A 14,433-nucleotide genomic window follows, 5' to 3' on the forward strand; every position below is an offset into this window, starting at 1 on the left:
GGGAACTTCAAGGGAGGGAAAGGAATGTCGACTCAGACCATGAGAGGCCTGCGTCGGGCATTTTCATGCCTTACAAGGCACAGATTGGAAGTCTGTGTGGGACAACACTCCTTGCACAGACATCAGAGCAATGTGTGATTAAGTGCCTTGCTCAACACGCTGCCACAGCTGATCTCAAACCAGCAACCTTGAGATCACTAGACGAACACCTTAACCACTTGGCCACGTGCCCAACACAAAGTCGATGTTCCCCTTCCCTAAGGGCAACTATGAGAACTTGAAAGAAGAGGTAGGTAGAGTGTACTGGCAAATTAGGCTAAAGTTATTATGTAGTGACAGACATTTAACCACATCTTTCTGAATAAAAGGGATTGGTGCATTCAAATGAAGAAGAAAAGTTCCTGGGGGAAAGATACATTGTTGCAATTAACTACAAAAAGAAGTTAATGAAAGACTTAAAAGTAAAAGCACAAGAATATGAGGAAGATGGAGGGATATGGACCAGAGTGTAGATAAGAGGAATTAGATTTTTAGGTTTTTTAAAATTTACTTTTAGCTTGGTTCGGCACAACATTGTGGGCTGAAGGGTCCGTTCCTGTGCTGTACTCTTCTGTGTTTAAAGCATACAATTGGGCAAAGAACTGGCAAGGCAGAAGATGACAAAGAATATGAAAAAAAATTCTCAAAAATTGAGGGAAAATTAGAGGGTGAGAGAATGCCTAAGAAATAAGTCAGGATTCCTGTAGATATTAAAAGAAACATTGAATGTGAGATCTGGCCTGATAGTAAATGTGGAATGTTGTAATGGGGATAAAGACAGTCTGTGTTTACATAACATCACCTGTAAATCTGAAAGAAAATGTGAAATAATGGGAAAGGGACATGGGGTAAGTGAATGGGCAAAGTTCTGGCAATGGAGAGCAATATGGGGAAAATATGACATTGTCCATTTTGGCAGGAAAAAGATAAGGAGCAAATTGTTTAAATACTAAGAATTTGCAGGACTCTGAAATACAAAAGATCTGGGTGTCAGAGAGATTGTTTTGCAAAAAATAAAAGTGGGGCTTGCAAGTCATTAGCGAAACTTACTGTTGTGTTGAGGGAAAGAGGTAGTGAGGATAAGTTTCACTTAAACAGAGGACTAGTGTGATCACATTTGGAGTACTGGGCATATAATATTGTTCTTTAAATAAGAATATTATGTTGTGGAAGCAATTCCGAGAGGATTTGCTACACTAACATCTGGAATTGGCAGGTTACCTTATAGGAAAGGTTGGATAAACTGGGCTTGCATTTGCTAAAGTTAGACAATTAAAGGGAGACTGACCAAAACACATAATCCTGAGGGAAAGATTGTGATGAGTCTGTTTCATCTTGGTATGCTGTAGTCTTAATATCGAATTCACCAGTTTCAGTTAACCTAGCTGTTTTGTGTTCCTTAAAGAAAGAATCTTCTCGTCCCCCACCGTTAATGCTGCACTCAACTGCGTCTCTTCCGTTTCACACATGTCTGCCCTCACCCCGTCCTCTCACCACCCTGCCAGGGTTAGGGTTCCTCTTGTCCTCACCTACCACCCACCAACCTTCGCATCCAGCACATCATTCTCTGAAAGCTCCACCACGTCCAACTGGATCCCACCACCAAACACATCTTTCCCTCCCCCCAGCTTTCTGCCTTCTGCGGGGATTGCTCCCTACGCAACACCCTTGTCCATTCGTCCCTCCCCACTGATCTCCCTCCTGGCACTTATCCTTGCAAGCAGAACAAGTGCTACACCTCCTCCCTCACTACCATTCAGGGCCCCGAACAGTCCTTCCAGGTGAGGTGACACTTCACTTGTGTGTCTGCTGGGGTCATCTACTATATCTGGTGCTCCCTGTATGGCCTCCTGAATATATCGGTGAGACCAGATGTAGATTGAGAGACTGCTTTGTCGTGCAGCTACACTCTGTTAGCCAGAAAAAGCAGGATCTCCCAGTGACCACCCATTTTAATACCAGTTCCCATTCCAATTTTGATATGTCAGTCCACGGCCTCCTCTACTTTGGGGATGAGGCCACACTCAGGTTGGAGGAGCAACACCTTATATTCCATCTGGGTAGCCTCCAATCTGATGGAATGAACATCGATTTCTAAAACTTCTGGTAATCCCTCCACCCCCACCCCACCACCATTCCCTTTTCCCTCTCTCACCTTATATCTTACCTGCCATCACCTCTTTCTGGTGATACTACCCCTTTCTTTCTTCCATGGCCTCTGTACTCTCCTATCAGATTCCCCCTTTTCCAGCCCTGTGTCCCTTTCACCAATCAACTTCCCAGCTCTTTACTTCATCTCTCCTCCTCCCGGTTTCACCTGTCACTTTGTGTTTCTTCATCCCCTCCCCCCAACTTGTAACTCTGACTCCTCATCTTTTTTCCTTCAGTCTTGCTGAAGGGTCTTGGCCCGAAATGTCGACGGTACTCTTCTCCATGAATGCTGCCTGGCCTGCTGAGTTCCTCCAGCATTTTGTGTGCGTTGCTTGGATTTCCAGCATCTGCAGACTTTCTCTTCTTTCTATTTTGTGTTGGAACTGGTCAATTCTGATGTCAGGTCCGCCTCTTGCAACATTAACTTGGATTTCCCTCGCTGATAATTACTGGTAATTCAAATAAAAAATGGAAAAGCAACGTATATCCTGCATGTTTTTTTCATTTTCTCCTTCATTCTTTCTCATGATTAAGGATTATTGCCCCGTGCATTAATTCTGTTTTTCTTTCCGCGAGTGGCATGTTTTTATAGCTCAATTAATCATCTTTAGAATCCGAGTTAGTTATATACCTGGAAAGACATAGGAATTTGACGCCTGGGTTTAGATACCGATCATTTATGATTTTATTCATTAAAAACTGAATGGATTGTTAGGTTGTTAGCAATCCATAAATCCTCAAGGGAGGCAAGTCATCAAAGATCACTATGGGCAGTACTGTACTGTATATGAAAAAAACCATAGGATCCTAATCTGGCAAACTTCTACACCTCGACTAAGCCAGGATTATCTGTTCAAGGCGAACCTGCTGCGTGTTTCCACCGTCCCCCGTTTTCCCAGATTCATGCGGGTTACCCAGCGCCGGCTTCACAACACCCGCGCCCCAACTCCTTGCCTAGGCGGGGTCTCGGGTGCCCTTTCGGCTATTGGTTCTGGCGCGCAGTCTCCTTACATCAGTCCACCATCCCAGCCAATCGCGTGCGGCATTTCCCACAGACGTCAGAACGCCCTTCCGCCGGTGGCCAATGAGAGGGCGATCCTGAAGTAACAGCTGATGCGCCGATGGGTTGGAACGCGAGCGGCGGCGGTCGACCGGCCACTCGCAGCATCTTGGACTGTTTACGGTCCCGGGAGCTGGTGAAGCAGCAGCAGCTGGCGGCATGAATGCCAGTGGCGGAGACATCGTGACCTCGGCGCGTCTGCTCGTGGAATATGTGGACTCACTGCTTCCCGAAAACCCGCTGCAGGGACCCCTCCACAGCGCCTGGAACTACATGCTGAACAACTACACCAAGTTTCAGATCGCCACTTGGGGTTCCCTCCTTGTTCACGAACTCACGTATTTCACCTTTTGTTTACCTGGCTTCATCTTTCAATTCATACCCTATATGCAGAAGTACAAAATCCAGAAGGTAAAATGGACTGGTGGGGTTGGGATCGTGGGTGGCTTGTTGTCGGCCCGCCGGGAAAATGGGCAGTTATGTTCAGTTTAAAGCTTTTTGCCTTCACCTAACCTCGGGACGAAGTCTTTGTAAAGTTTTTTTCGGAGTAAACTAATTTATGTGGTTGCTTTGAGCCCAGTTGAGTGTGTAGATATAACCCGGCTTGTATTTATTCTTTATTCCTACACTGAACATCAAAATCAAATCCCTGCTGGAAACCTGTCGAAAGATTTCAAATTGAAATATTGACTCTTCTCTTCGACAGATCCCGCCTGACATGCTCGAGCCTTTTCTGCATTTTCTGTTTCTGTTTAAGGGGTTGGACGTCAACGAGTTGGTGGCTGATCGCCGTCTGTCAACCCATCTCTGTCAAAAGGCCGCCGGGTGTTGCAGAGGCCAAGTCGCCTTTGGCAGCCCAAGCCACTTGGGTGCCGGGGTTCGGGTTCAGACCGCAAGCTCCTGCACAGTGCTCGTTTCAACTGCTTAATTCTCTTCAGGGTGTCTTTGGCAAGGCCATCGTTTTATTGCCCTTCATGGGGGGTGGGGGGGGTGTTGACGGAAAGGACCCCTTTGAACTATTGTAAATTTGACGTGAAGGTGTTTATCCAGCTGTTGAGTGTCTGGATTTTGACCTGCTCCAAGGTAATGCTATCCTCCCCTTTGAACTCTATAGCTTTCCTGCCCTTCCCAGCAAATACAAATGAGAAGTATCCAATTTAGCCATCTCCTATCTCGTATGGTTCCACACATTGCTACTCCAGTTGTTAAGAATATCCGACCCTAAAACTAAAACAGGCTTAGAATTTATGGCTTGGTACAAACATTTGATTTATCTTCAATAAAAAGCAATTATTGATTAACATCATAAACATGCAACAGATTTCACAGAAAGTCTTCAATGTTCCTCCTGAGATCTCTCTTAACCTGATGTGTTAATGATTGGACACAGCCTGGCCATGCCCAACTGAATGCAATGCACACCTGTAATCAAAATCAGTGACTTCAGTCCCTGTCTGCATGGTTTCTGGATTAGATAAGCCAATTGTGAAGGAGAAGGCATTCACAGGACTCATGAGAGTTACTTCAAGTTACCCAGCAGATCTGGCAATGTGATCTACATTCACGATAGGGATAGTCAGCATAGCTTTGTGAGGGGCAGGTCATGCCGCAGAAGCCAGATTGAATTATCTGAGGATGTGACAACAGGACATTGACAGGATGTAGAACTGGGCTGACAAGTGGCAGATGGAGTTTAACCTAGTAAAGTGTGAAGGGATTCACTTTGGAAGGCAGAATACAAGGTTAATGGCAGGATTTTTAGCAGTGTGGAGGAACAGAGGGAATTTGGAGTCCACATCCATAGATCCCTCAAAGTTGCTGCACAAGTTGATAGGGTTGTTATGAAGGCGGATGACCTGTTGGCCTTCATTAGTAGGGGATTAAGTTAAACAGCTGTGAGGTCATGTTGCATCTTCATAAAACCATGGTTAGATCACACTTGGAATATTATACCCAGCTCATATAATCCTCATTATTGGAAGGATGTGGAATCTTTAGAGGGAGTGCAGAGGAGATCTACCAGGATGCTGCCTGGATTAGAAAGCATGTCTTATGAGAAAAGGTTGTCTGAGCTAGGGCTTTTCTCTCGGATAGAAGGAAGATAAGAGGTAACCTGAAAGAGGTCTAGGAGATGACAAGAGATATAGATTGGCTTCATAGCCAGAGACTTTTTCCCAGGGTGGAAATGGCTAACATGAGGGGGCATAATTTTAAAGTGATTGGAGAAAAGTATGGGGGTGGGCAGTCAGTAATAAGTTTTTTTTACACAGAGAATGGTGGGTGCATGGAACACCCTGCCGGGGTGGTGGTAGAGGCAGATAGGATAGGGCCGTTTAAAAAAGCTCTTAGATGGGCAGATGAATGATAGAGGAATGGAGGATTATGTAGGAGGGAAGGGTTAAGTTGAACTTGGAATAAGGTAAAAGGTCAGCACAACATAGGGGGCCGAAGAGCCTGTGCTGTGCTGTACTGTTCCGTGTTCTCTCAGATGTGGCCCTCCCTTCAGCACATCACTTCTTTCCCTCCCTCCACTCCTACAACAAAGTCTGGTCACAGCTACCTTTCCCATAGGCCCCCAGCTTCACTTCCTTCAGCAGCTGATCATAAATTATACCCCGTGCAAGGCCTATTAACTATCGTATCATGCATTTGGTCTCATTTTATACAAAATTTTGCAGAAGTGGGAAGTTTCACCATCCCCTCTGTGTCTCACCCATTTCCAAATGTGTTACAATTTCTGGACCATAGAATCTTGCAGCATAGAAACAGTAAGCTGGCCTAACAAGGCTATATTGAAAACCAGCCTCTCTTCAAAGTAAAGTTATTTTCTTGCAGGCATTTGCAGGAAAATACAATAGAATTTTGTGCAAAGCTATACATAAGCAGGTAAAGACTGACAATCAATGTGCAAAAGAGGACAAACTGTGGAAATAAAAATGATACAGAGCAAGAGTTGTAAAGAGTCCTTGAAAGTGAGTCTGTAGGTGGTAGAATCAGTTCAGAGTAGTGATCAGTGAATGAAGTTATCCACTCCAGTTCAGGAACCTGATTGTTGTAGGATAACCACTGTTCCTGAACCTGGTGTTGTGGATAGCTTCAGTCACCACACCCGGAACCGATTCTGTGTGTCCCTGGCCTGATGCTAGTAGTGAGAAGTGAGCATGGCCTGGATGTGGGGGTTTTGATGATACATGCTGCTTCCATGAGGCAGCACTCCATCTAAAAGTACTCGATGGTAGTGAGGGCTTTTCATGTGATTGCCTAGGATGTATTCACCACTGGTCTTTTCCATTTCAGGGCACTGGTGTTTCTATACTTTGCAGTGATACAACCTGTTAGGATACTTTCCACAGTGCATCTACAGAAGTTTGCAAAGTTTTTTGGAACATACCAAATTTATGCAAACTTCTAAGAAAGTAGAGGCACTGTCATGCCTTCTTTGTGATGACAGTTGTACGCTCGTCCCAGATCAGATCCTCTGATATCTTAACGCCAAGGAATTTAAAGCTGCTGGCCCCCTCTACCTCTGTTACCATACTGAGGACTGGCTCATGGACATTCAGCTTCCTCCTCCTGCAATCGATAATCAGCTCTTTGGTTTTGCTGGCGTTGAGGGGGAGGTGGTTGTTGTGGCAGCACCATTCAATTGGATTTTCAGTCTCCCTTCTATATGCCAATTCGTCACCAACTTTGACTCGGCCAACAAACATTGGTGTCATTAGCAAACTTAAATACGGCACTGGATCTGTACTTAACCATACAATCAAACGGTAGGTATAAAGTGAGTAAAACAGTGGGCTAAGCACACAACATGGTGCTGCACCGGTGCTGGTGCTGATGTGCAGCAAGTGTTCTTACCAATCTGTACTAACTGGGTTCTGCCAGTGAGAGAATCAAGGATCCAGTAGCAAGGGGAGGTTCCGAGGCCCAGGTCTTGAAGATTAGTACAACACACTTAAAATGCTGGAGGAACTCAGCAGGCCAGGCAGCATCTATGGAAAAAAATAACACCCTTTTCCATAGATGTTGCCTGACCTGCTGAGTCCCTCCAGCACTTTCTGTGTGTTACTTAGATTTCCAGAAACTGCAGATTTTCTCATGTTTGTTCTTGAAGATTAGTCATGACTTTTGAGGGGATGATATGTTGAATGCTGAGCTGTGGTCTATGAGGAGTATCCTGATGTATGCAAGTTAAATTGTCCAGGTGTTCCAAAATGTAACGGCATCTGCTGTTGACAGTACGCAAATTGGAGCAGCTCTTTGTCACCTCTCGAGCAGGAGTTGATAAGCTTCACGACCAACCTCTTGAAGCACATCATCACCATTACCCCCCTTTATCAAATTCCATCAACATATCCTCCAATACCTTCTCTTGTATATGTGCCTAGTCTCCTATGATATGTGCGCCGCTATATGGTAATATGTGCATCAGGATCAGGTTGAATATCACTGGCATATTTTGTGAATTTGTTTAACTTGGTGGCAGCAGTTCAATGCAATACATGATAATATAGGAAAAAAGTAAATCAATTGCAGTAGGTATCTAAATGTATATTAAATAGTTAAACTAAAAATAGTGCAAACAGAAATAATGAAACAAGTGAGGTAGTGTTCGTGGGTTCAATGTCCATTTAAGAATTGGATGACAGAGGACAAGAAGCTGTTTCTGAATCGCTGAGTGTGTGCCTTCAGGCTTCTGTACCTCCTTCATGACGGGGCATGTTCTGGATGATGGGGGTCCTTAATAATGGACACCACCTTTCTGAGGCACTGCTCCTTGAAGATGTCTTGGATACTACAGAGGCCAGTACCCAAGATTGAGCTAACTAATCTTAAAACTTTAAGTAGCTTCTTTCAATCCTCTGCAGTAGCCTCCCCCCCCCATACCTGACAGTGATGAAGCTTACCTAATAGTAAAGGGAAATCCCCCTGTATTCTTATATGAATTTATTTGTGATTCTTCTTTTGAACCTAGACTTTGTATTCAGCAGCAAAGGGGTGGAATTTGCCTCCAACCTCAAGAATTTGCACTCACAGGTTGAGTGGATTTATTCTTGTGTGTGTTCTTGAGTCAGATGCTATCAATCTGACAAATATCAAAGGGAAATAAACCTTTCACATCCTCTATATCATACTCCACCTCACTGGGCTATAGAATTCATATTTATGTATTGACCAAGACACACAGACATGAAGTTTCCTCTTCCCCAACTTTCTTGTTTCTGGATTTGGTTATTCTGATACATCCCTGAGATTCTACACATAAAAGTAGCTTTTTTAGTGCTATGGAGCTTATTCAGCAGTTATTATCATTTTACATCCCGCTTAAAAACTCATACTTCCAGAAAGTTATACATTTTCATTTGCATTAACAGTCAAATAGGGAATAAAATATGGGAGTAGATGGTAAACTGTTAATTGTATTTGCAGCTATGAAGGCTGCCATAGCATATCCTGTGGAGAAGCAGGGCTGACTGTTTAGTATCCTCCATGGATGCTGCCTGAGTTGCCCAGTTTCTCCAGTATTTTGTGTGTACTTACTCAAAATATTTAAAGTGTATCTATTATCAAAAGATGTGCAAGTTATACAACCTTGAGGTTCGTTTGCTTACGGATAGTTGCAAAGCAAGGAACCCTTAAGAGCCCAGATAAAAAAAATATAAAGTTCAACCCCTAATGTGCACAGAGAAATATAGAGGGAAAAAAACAAATCAGGCAAGCAATAAAAACAAACAACTCCGGGCCCAGATTTTGTTGCTGAAGAAGTCATTCTCAACCTCTCCAAATTGGCTTGGTGCCCAGAGCAATCCAACCTCGCCTGATTCTCAACGCCCTGCTTTTCCGTCTATCTGGGCCGGCGTTTAAATTGTCCAAACAGCGCTTGTACCTCGCATTAGGACCCGGGCCTCACCACGGCAAATCACCCTGGGCCAAAAACACACCGCCCAGCGATTCGCTTCGGACCTGGATTTCGCTGCTATAGAAGCCATTCTTGACCTCTCCAAATCGGCTTGGCACCTGGAGTGAACCACCCTCGTACCTGGGCCAGCTGGACAGGCATCGGAGATCCTCTGCCCCACCTTCTCCCCTCTGAACCATTCACTCCAACTCCAATTGCGTCAATTTTGCAGCGCACCAGCAGGGCACATCTCCCGAATTCACTTTGCCTTCGCTCATCTCTTCGTTGTTTGCAGTGATAGTTCATCACAACTTACCTCAAAAAAAGTCTTACTAATAATGATTTTGCTTTCCTCTATCATGTCCTGTTTAAGTCTAGAGAAAATAAGAAGTCGGACATTGGATACATCCTTTAAATTTGAAGAAATCTTGTGATCTTTTATTCAATATTTTCACATGATCTAATTTTTGTACTGATTCTCTTCCAGCTATTTTTTCAGAACCTTGGATTTGATCAGAGAGTCTCTGTTCTCTTAGTTTTTCTCTCAGGATGGACTGCCCAGTCCTTTTTTTCTCTGTTTAGAATAGTGTCTTTTTTTCCTTTTTTATATATAAAAGTTCCTAGTAGTCCTTCCTTTCTTCATAAATTGATAAGAGGAGAATGAATTACATTCTTTTTTTTGTGTATTATATACTTCTATATCAAATTTATACCTTGTAGATCAACGCTACTTGTGATTCTTTGTTTATTTTACCCACTGTATGTACTGTTATTGACATATATACCAGAGATACTCTACTCCTGTTTGTATACACACCTTTTTTAATAATCAATAAAAAGATTGAAAAACAAATGATTTTAATCAAATTCCTTTGTTTTCAAACTACCAGTAAGCTGTCGCACACCTTCAGTAGTGCTACCTTAAACCGGAAGTTTACTTGCTAACTACTCATTGCTTTAGGGCAGCAATGAAGGTCTTCTCTCTTGGTCTGTCCTTGGTGGTGTTCAGGGCTTCCTTCATCATGCAGTAGCTTCCGCTCTGTATTCAGTTCTGTCAGTCATGCAGTCATGGGTGGAGATTCAGGAATACTGTCGCACTGTCGCACTCAGCTTCATTGCTGTTTCCATAATAATTGTTTTTGACCAGTCGGGGTTGTTAGCCCCGAGCTGAACCCCCAAACCTGAAGGACCAGTAGACCACTCTTAGTCTGACCTCTACCCTTTGACATGTTTGGCATGGGTGACCTTACCAAGAATAAAAAACACAAGGCCCTGACTCCAGCCAACATAGCTCTCTGGGTCATTGAGGCACACAGGCCTCCAAACCCCGACAAGGTTGTGATTGTCCTGGAGAACTTTGTGTGTTGCTGAACTTTTCCAGCATCTCAGAATCTTTGTTTATGTTTGCTGCTGCTCTGCGAAGTTTCTTCAATGTATTCCTACCCTGAAGAAGTTTAAATCTTCTCTTCGACGGGAGTTCGGTGAGACCCTCTGTCATGGCCCCCGCCCCCTCCCCCCAATGTGAACTCTGCTGCTCTCCAACTCTTAAACCATGTGCTCACCAAAACTTGCTAACCATAGCCAGGTGAACTTCCTGGAACTTGTCACCTATCACCTGTCAGCTTGTACACCTTCCCCTCCCCACACCTACTTATTCTGGCTTCTGTCCCTTCCTTTCCAGTCTTGATGAAGGGTCTTGGCCAATAACATCGACTGTTTATTCCCCTCCATTGATGCTGCCTGACCAGCTAAGTTCTTCCTGCATGGTGCACGGGTGTCGCTCAAGATTTTCAGTGTCCGCAGAATCTCTTGTGTTTAGACGTATTAATTCATTGTGACCCCCATGCTTAATTGTACAAGTCCACGCATAAGAAATTGATTTTAGGTTTACATAAAGAACACCGCATTAACAGTAGCACACAGAGGGGAAAATCTGCAGATGCTGGAATTCCAAGCAACATACACAACACACTGGAGGAACTCGGCAAGCCAGGAAGCATCTATGGAAAAAAAGTCAGTTGACATTTCGGGCCAGAATCTTTGTTCCTGATGAAGGGTCTTGGCCCAAAACTTAGACTGTTCCCTCACTTCCACAGATGCTGCCTGGCCTGTTGAATTCTTCCAGCATTTTGTGTGTGACCACATTAACAGTGATAGTTCAGTTGTCTTTATTAGTGCCATTTTCTCCACATATACATTTTTGGACCAAATCATAATTTTAAAGGATTTTATCCTTTTCCCCTTCAGTTGTATCTTTGGTGTAGAGTCATGGTCATAGAGTGCAGAAAGAGTCCTTTGGCTCAGTCAGGCATCCATTTACACTGTTTTCAATCTTTCTCCTCATACTTGGAATCAGAATCAAGTTTAATATCACCAGCATGTGTTGTGAGATTTGTTGTCTTTGTGGCAGCTGTACAATGCAATACATAATAATAGAGAGAAAAACTGTGAATTACATTAAGTGTGTGTATATGTATGTGTGTTTGTATAGTTAGATAAGTAGTGCAAAAAATAGAAATAATAAAGTGAAGCAGTGTTCATGGGTCAATGTCCAATCAGATATTGGACGGTAGATGGGAAGAAGCTGTTCCTGAATCATTGACTGTGCGCCTTCAGGCTTCTGTACCTCCTGTCTAAACAGGCATGACCTGGGTGTTGGGGGTCATTAATGATGAACGCTGCCTTTTACTCTTCTCAGTTTCCCCTACATACTACCATTACCCACACAATGACAGTTTACAGTGGTAATGAACCTGTCAACCCACACACCTTTGAGATGTAGGAGAAAGCAGAGCACCTGTGGAGAAACCCACACGATCACGTGGTGAACACACTGGCCCAACAGCAGAGGTCAAATATGGAGCTGAGAGGCAGAGCATTAATAGCTGTACTAGTGTTCTGACGACAGCAGTTTGTTTTTCCAGGTGTTCTATAGGCACTTTTTGCCGTTATGGCCTTTTTTTAAATAACATTTTGAAACTAATTATGATCAGCAGGGATCTGTCAAAATTGTGCTCAATTTTGTTGTTGTTCTAATTATGTAGAAATAATCCCATTGCCTCATTGACCTTTATCTAGACGTTAGTAAGACCTGCTTCATTTTAAAATCAAAGCTTAACGTTTTACATGTCAATGTCGTTAGAGGAGTGACCTGTTCAAGACAATGAGAGTAGATAGGACGGTAATGAGAAAATTTTACCCATCTAAAACCAAAGGGCATTGGTTTGAAGTGAGGAGCAAGAGGTTTAGATGGAACCTAAGAACATTTTCTTTTCCTTCAGAATGGTGGTTGCAATCTAGAAGACATTGTCTGAGTGGATGGTGGAGACAGAAAACGCATGTGGTCAGCAGGCAAATGCGCAGCTCTACTCAGACAGTGTCAAAGATCAGGATTAAACCCGGGAACCTGGGTCACTGCAGCTGTGTTCCAAAGCTATTAACGCTACTGTCACTGTGCTGCCAGTCCTGTTCGCTCCCGTAAGGGGAAACATTCTTACAGCAATTAACCCATTGAATCTTCCTACAAAGCTTTGCCGTTTCAATTGGATTGATCTTTCCATTTTGAATATGAGAGCTTGACTGATGATTTTTGGTAGCTGTTTGTTCATAGGGGCCAGCACAGGTGAACTCTATCTTCAAGTGAGCTACTCTGATTAGTAGAAAAACTGTGGTCACTTATCATCTTTGGCCACTTATCAACTAGTTATAGCATACTTCTATCTTCTGAAATCTGGATTTAGCTAGATCATAAACCTCTCTATATTAATATAGTTTGTGTGTATCTGTGCAAAATCCAAATGTGTGTTTTGGAAAGATTGGGAGAAAAGTGTTTGTGTAAATGTACTCATGAAAGTAAGTGGCTTAGTCCCCCAAAGTAAACAAGCCATTAAAGCTGAACGTGCACTAGATTTGGCCAATGGATCTAATAGGCTAGCGGTCATTGCTCTTTTAATGCAAGTTTTTCCAGTGTTATATTATCTTCTGCATTGTTCCTTTCCTTTCTAGGACAAACCAGAAACTTGGGAGAAACAATGGAAGTGTTTCAAGATGCTGCTGTTCAACCATTTCTGCATCCAGCTACCCATGATCTGTGGGACCTATTATTTCACTGAATACTTTAACATCCCCTACTCTTGGGACACCATGCCAAGATGGTACTTAATTTATTCCCTTTTCTTTTGGCATAAATCATAGAGTGGAGTCCTATACTATGTCCATGCCAGCCAGTGAATATCCATCTTTACTCATCGCCAGTCTAGTACTTGTCCCATACCCTTCTATGCCTAGGTGATGCAAGTGCTTACTAGGCACTTCTTCAATGCTGTTAGCAGCTCTCTTCCACTACTTTCTCCAACAGTCCATACAAATGTTTATAAATTAACTTTAGTTTTGAAATTTAAAAAAAGAGATTCAGTGTTCTACCACTCTGCATAGACTGGCATCTAATCTGAGATGCACCAGTTTACTGAATCAATTTAGCATAAACACTTGAGAGATTGTTTTTGTATAATGCAACATACTTTACCTGAACTATATCGTAGAATTTATTTTTGGTTTCAGTAAATGAAAATTAATTTGATGATGATAGTGAAGCTGGAAATAATTTCGCCTTACTCCAGTCCACCTGAGAATTTACAGTCAGGCTTGTTTGCAATAGTTCCAAACTTCCTCACTTGTTATCTATACTACATATAAATATCATTTGAAAAGTTTTCATATCTTTTTTCCAGTGTTACAGATTAATTATACCACTGCTAATTGCTGTTATTCCACTGCTGTTCTAAAGTTTTGAACTGAATATTGTCTGTGGATTTTATATTAATTGGGAAACATGCTTCTGTCTATATCCTGTGAATTGGTTTAGGTATGTGCTACTGGCCCAGTGCTTTGGTTGTGCAGTTATTGAGGACACATGGCATTACTTCTTGCACAGATTATTACATCATAGAAAGATCTACAAGCATATTCACAAGATGCACCATGATTTCTCAGTAAGTTCAAAGTTATATTCTACTTGCACAAGAGTCTCAGTCTTTGATTTACTTAGTTAATACTAAATTGTGATTAAACTTCCCTGTTAAACCTAATAAACTTCTCTTAAAACCAGGGGTCTTAATGAGTTCATTATGCTGTTACCCATACTGTTAAGCAAGGAAGTTACTGCAGAAAGTAAAAAAGCAGCTTTCCCCCTTTGCACTCGGTCTATACACCGCCTCACTACATCAATCAGAGACCTCCCCTGCACCCAGCCATTCTCTCTTTTCCCCTCTTCCATCGTGCAGAA

At 42.8% G+C, this 14,433-nt stretch overlaps 1 protein-coding gene across 1 annotated transcript in view; it reads left to right on the plus strand.

Moving 5' to 3' along the window:
- Positions 1-3,296: 3,296 nt before the first annotated feature.
- The window catches only part of msmo1 (methylsterol monooxygenase 1), a 34,661-nt gene continuing 23,524 nt past the window's right edge, over positions 3,297-14,433 (plus strand). The window contains exons 1-3 of the mRNA XM_072254683.1: positions 3,297-3,661; positions 13,155-13,303; positions 14,014-14,140. Of these exons, the coding sequence (XP_072110784.1) occupies positions 3,410-3,661; positions 13,155-13,303; positions 14,014-14,140 (528 nt within the window). The 5' untranslated portion in view covers positions 3,297-3,409. The remainder of the gene's footprint in view (positions 3,662-13,154; positions 13,304-14,013; positions 14,141-14,433) is intronic.

This window comes from Mobula birostris, chromosome 4, assembly GCF_030028105.1.
Source record: "Mobula birostris isolate sMobBir1 chromosome 4, sMobBir1.hap1, whole genome shotgun sequence".
Taxonomy (NCBI): Eukaryota; Metazoa; Chordata; class Chondrichthyes; order Myliobatiformes; family Myliobatidae; genus Mobula; species Mobula birostris.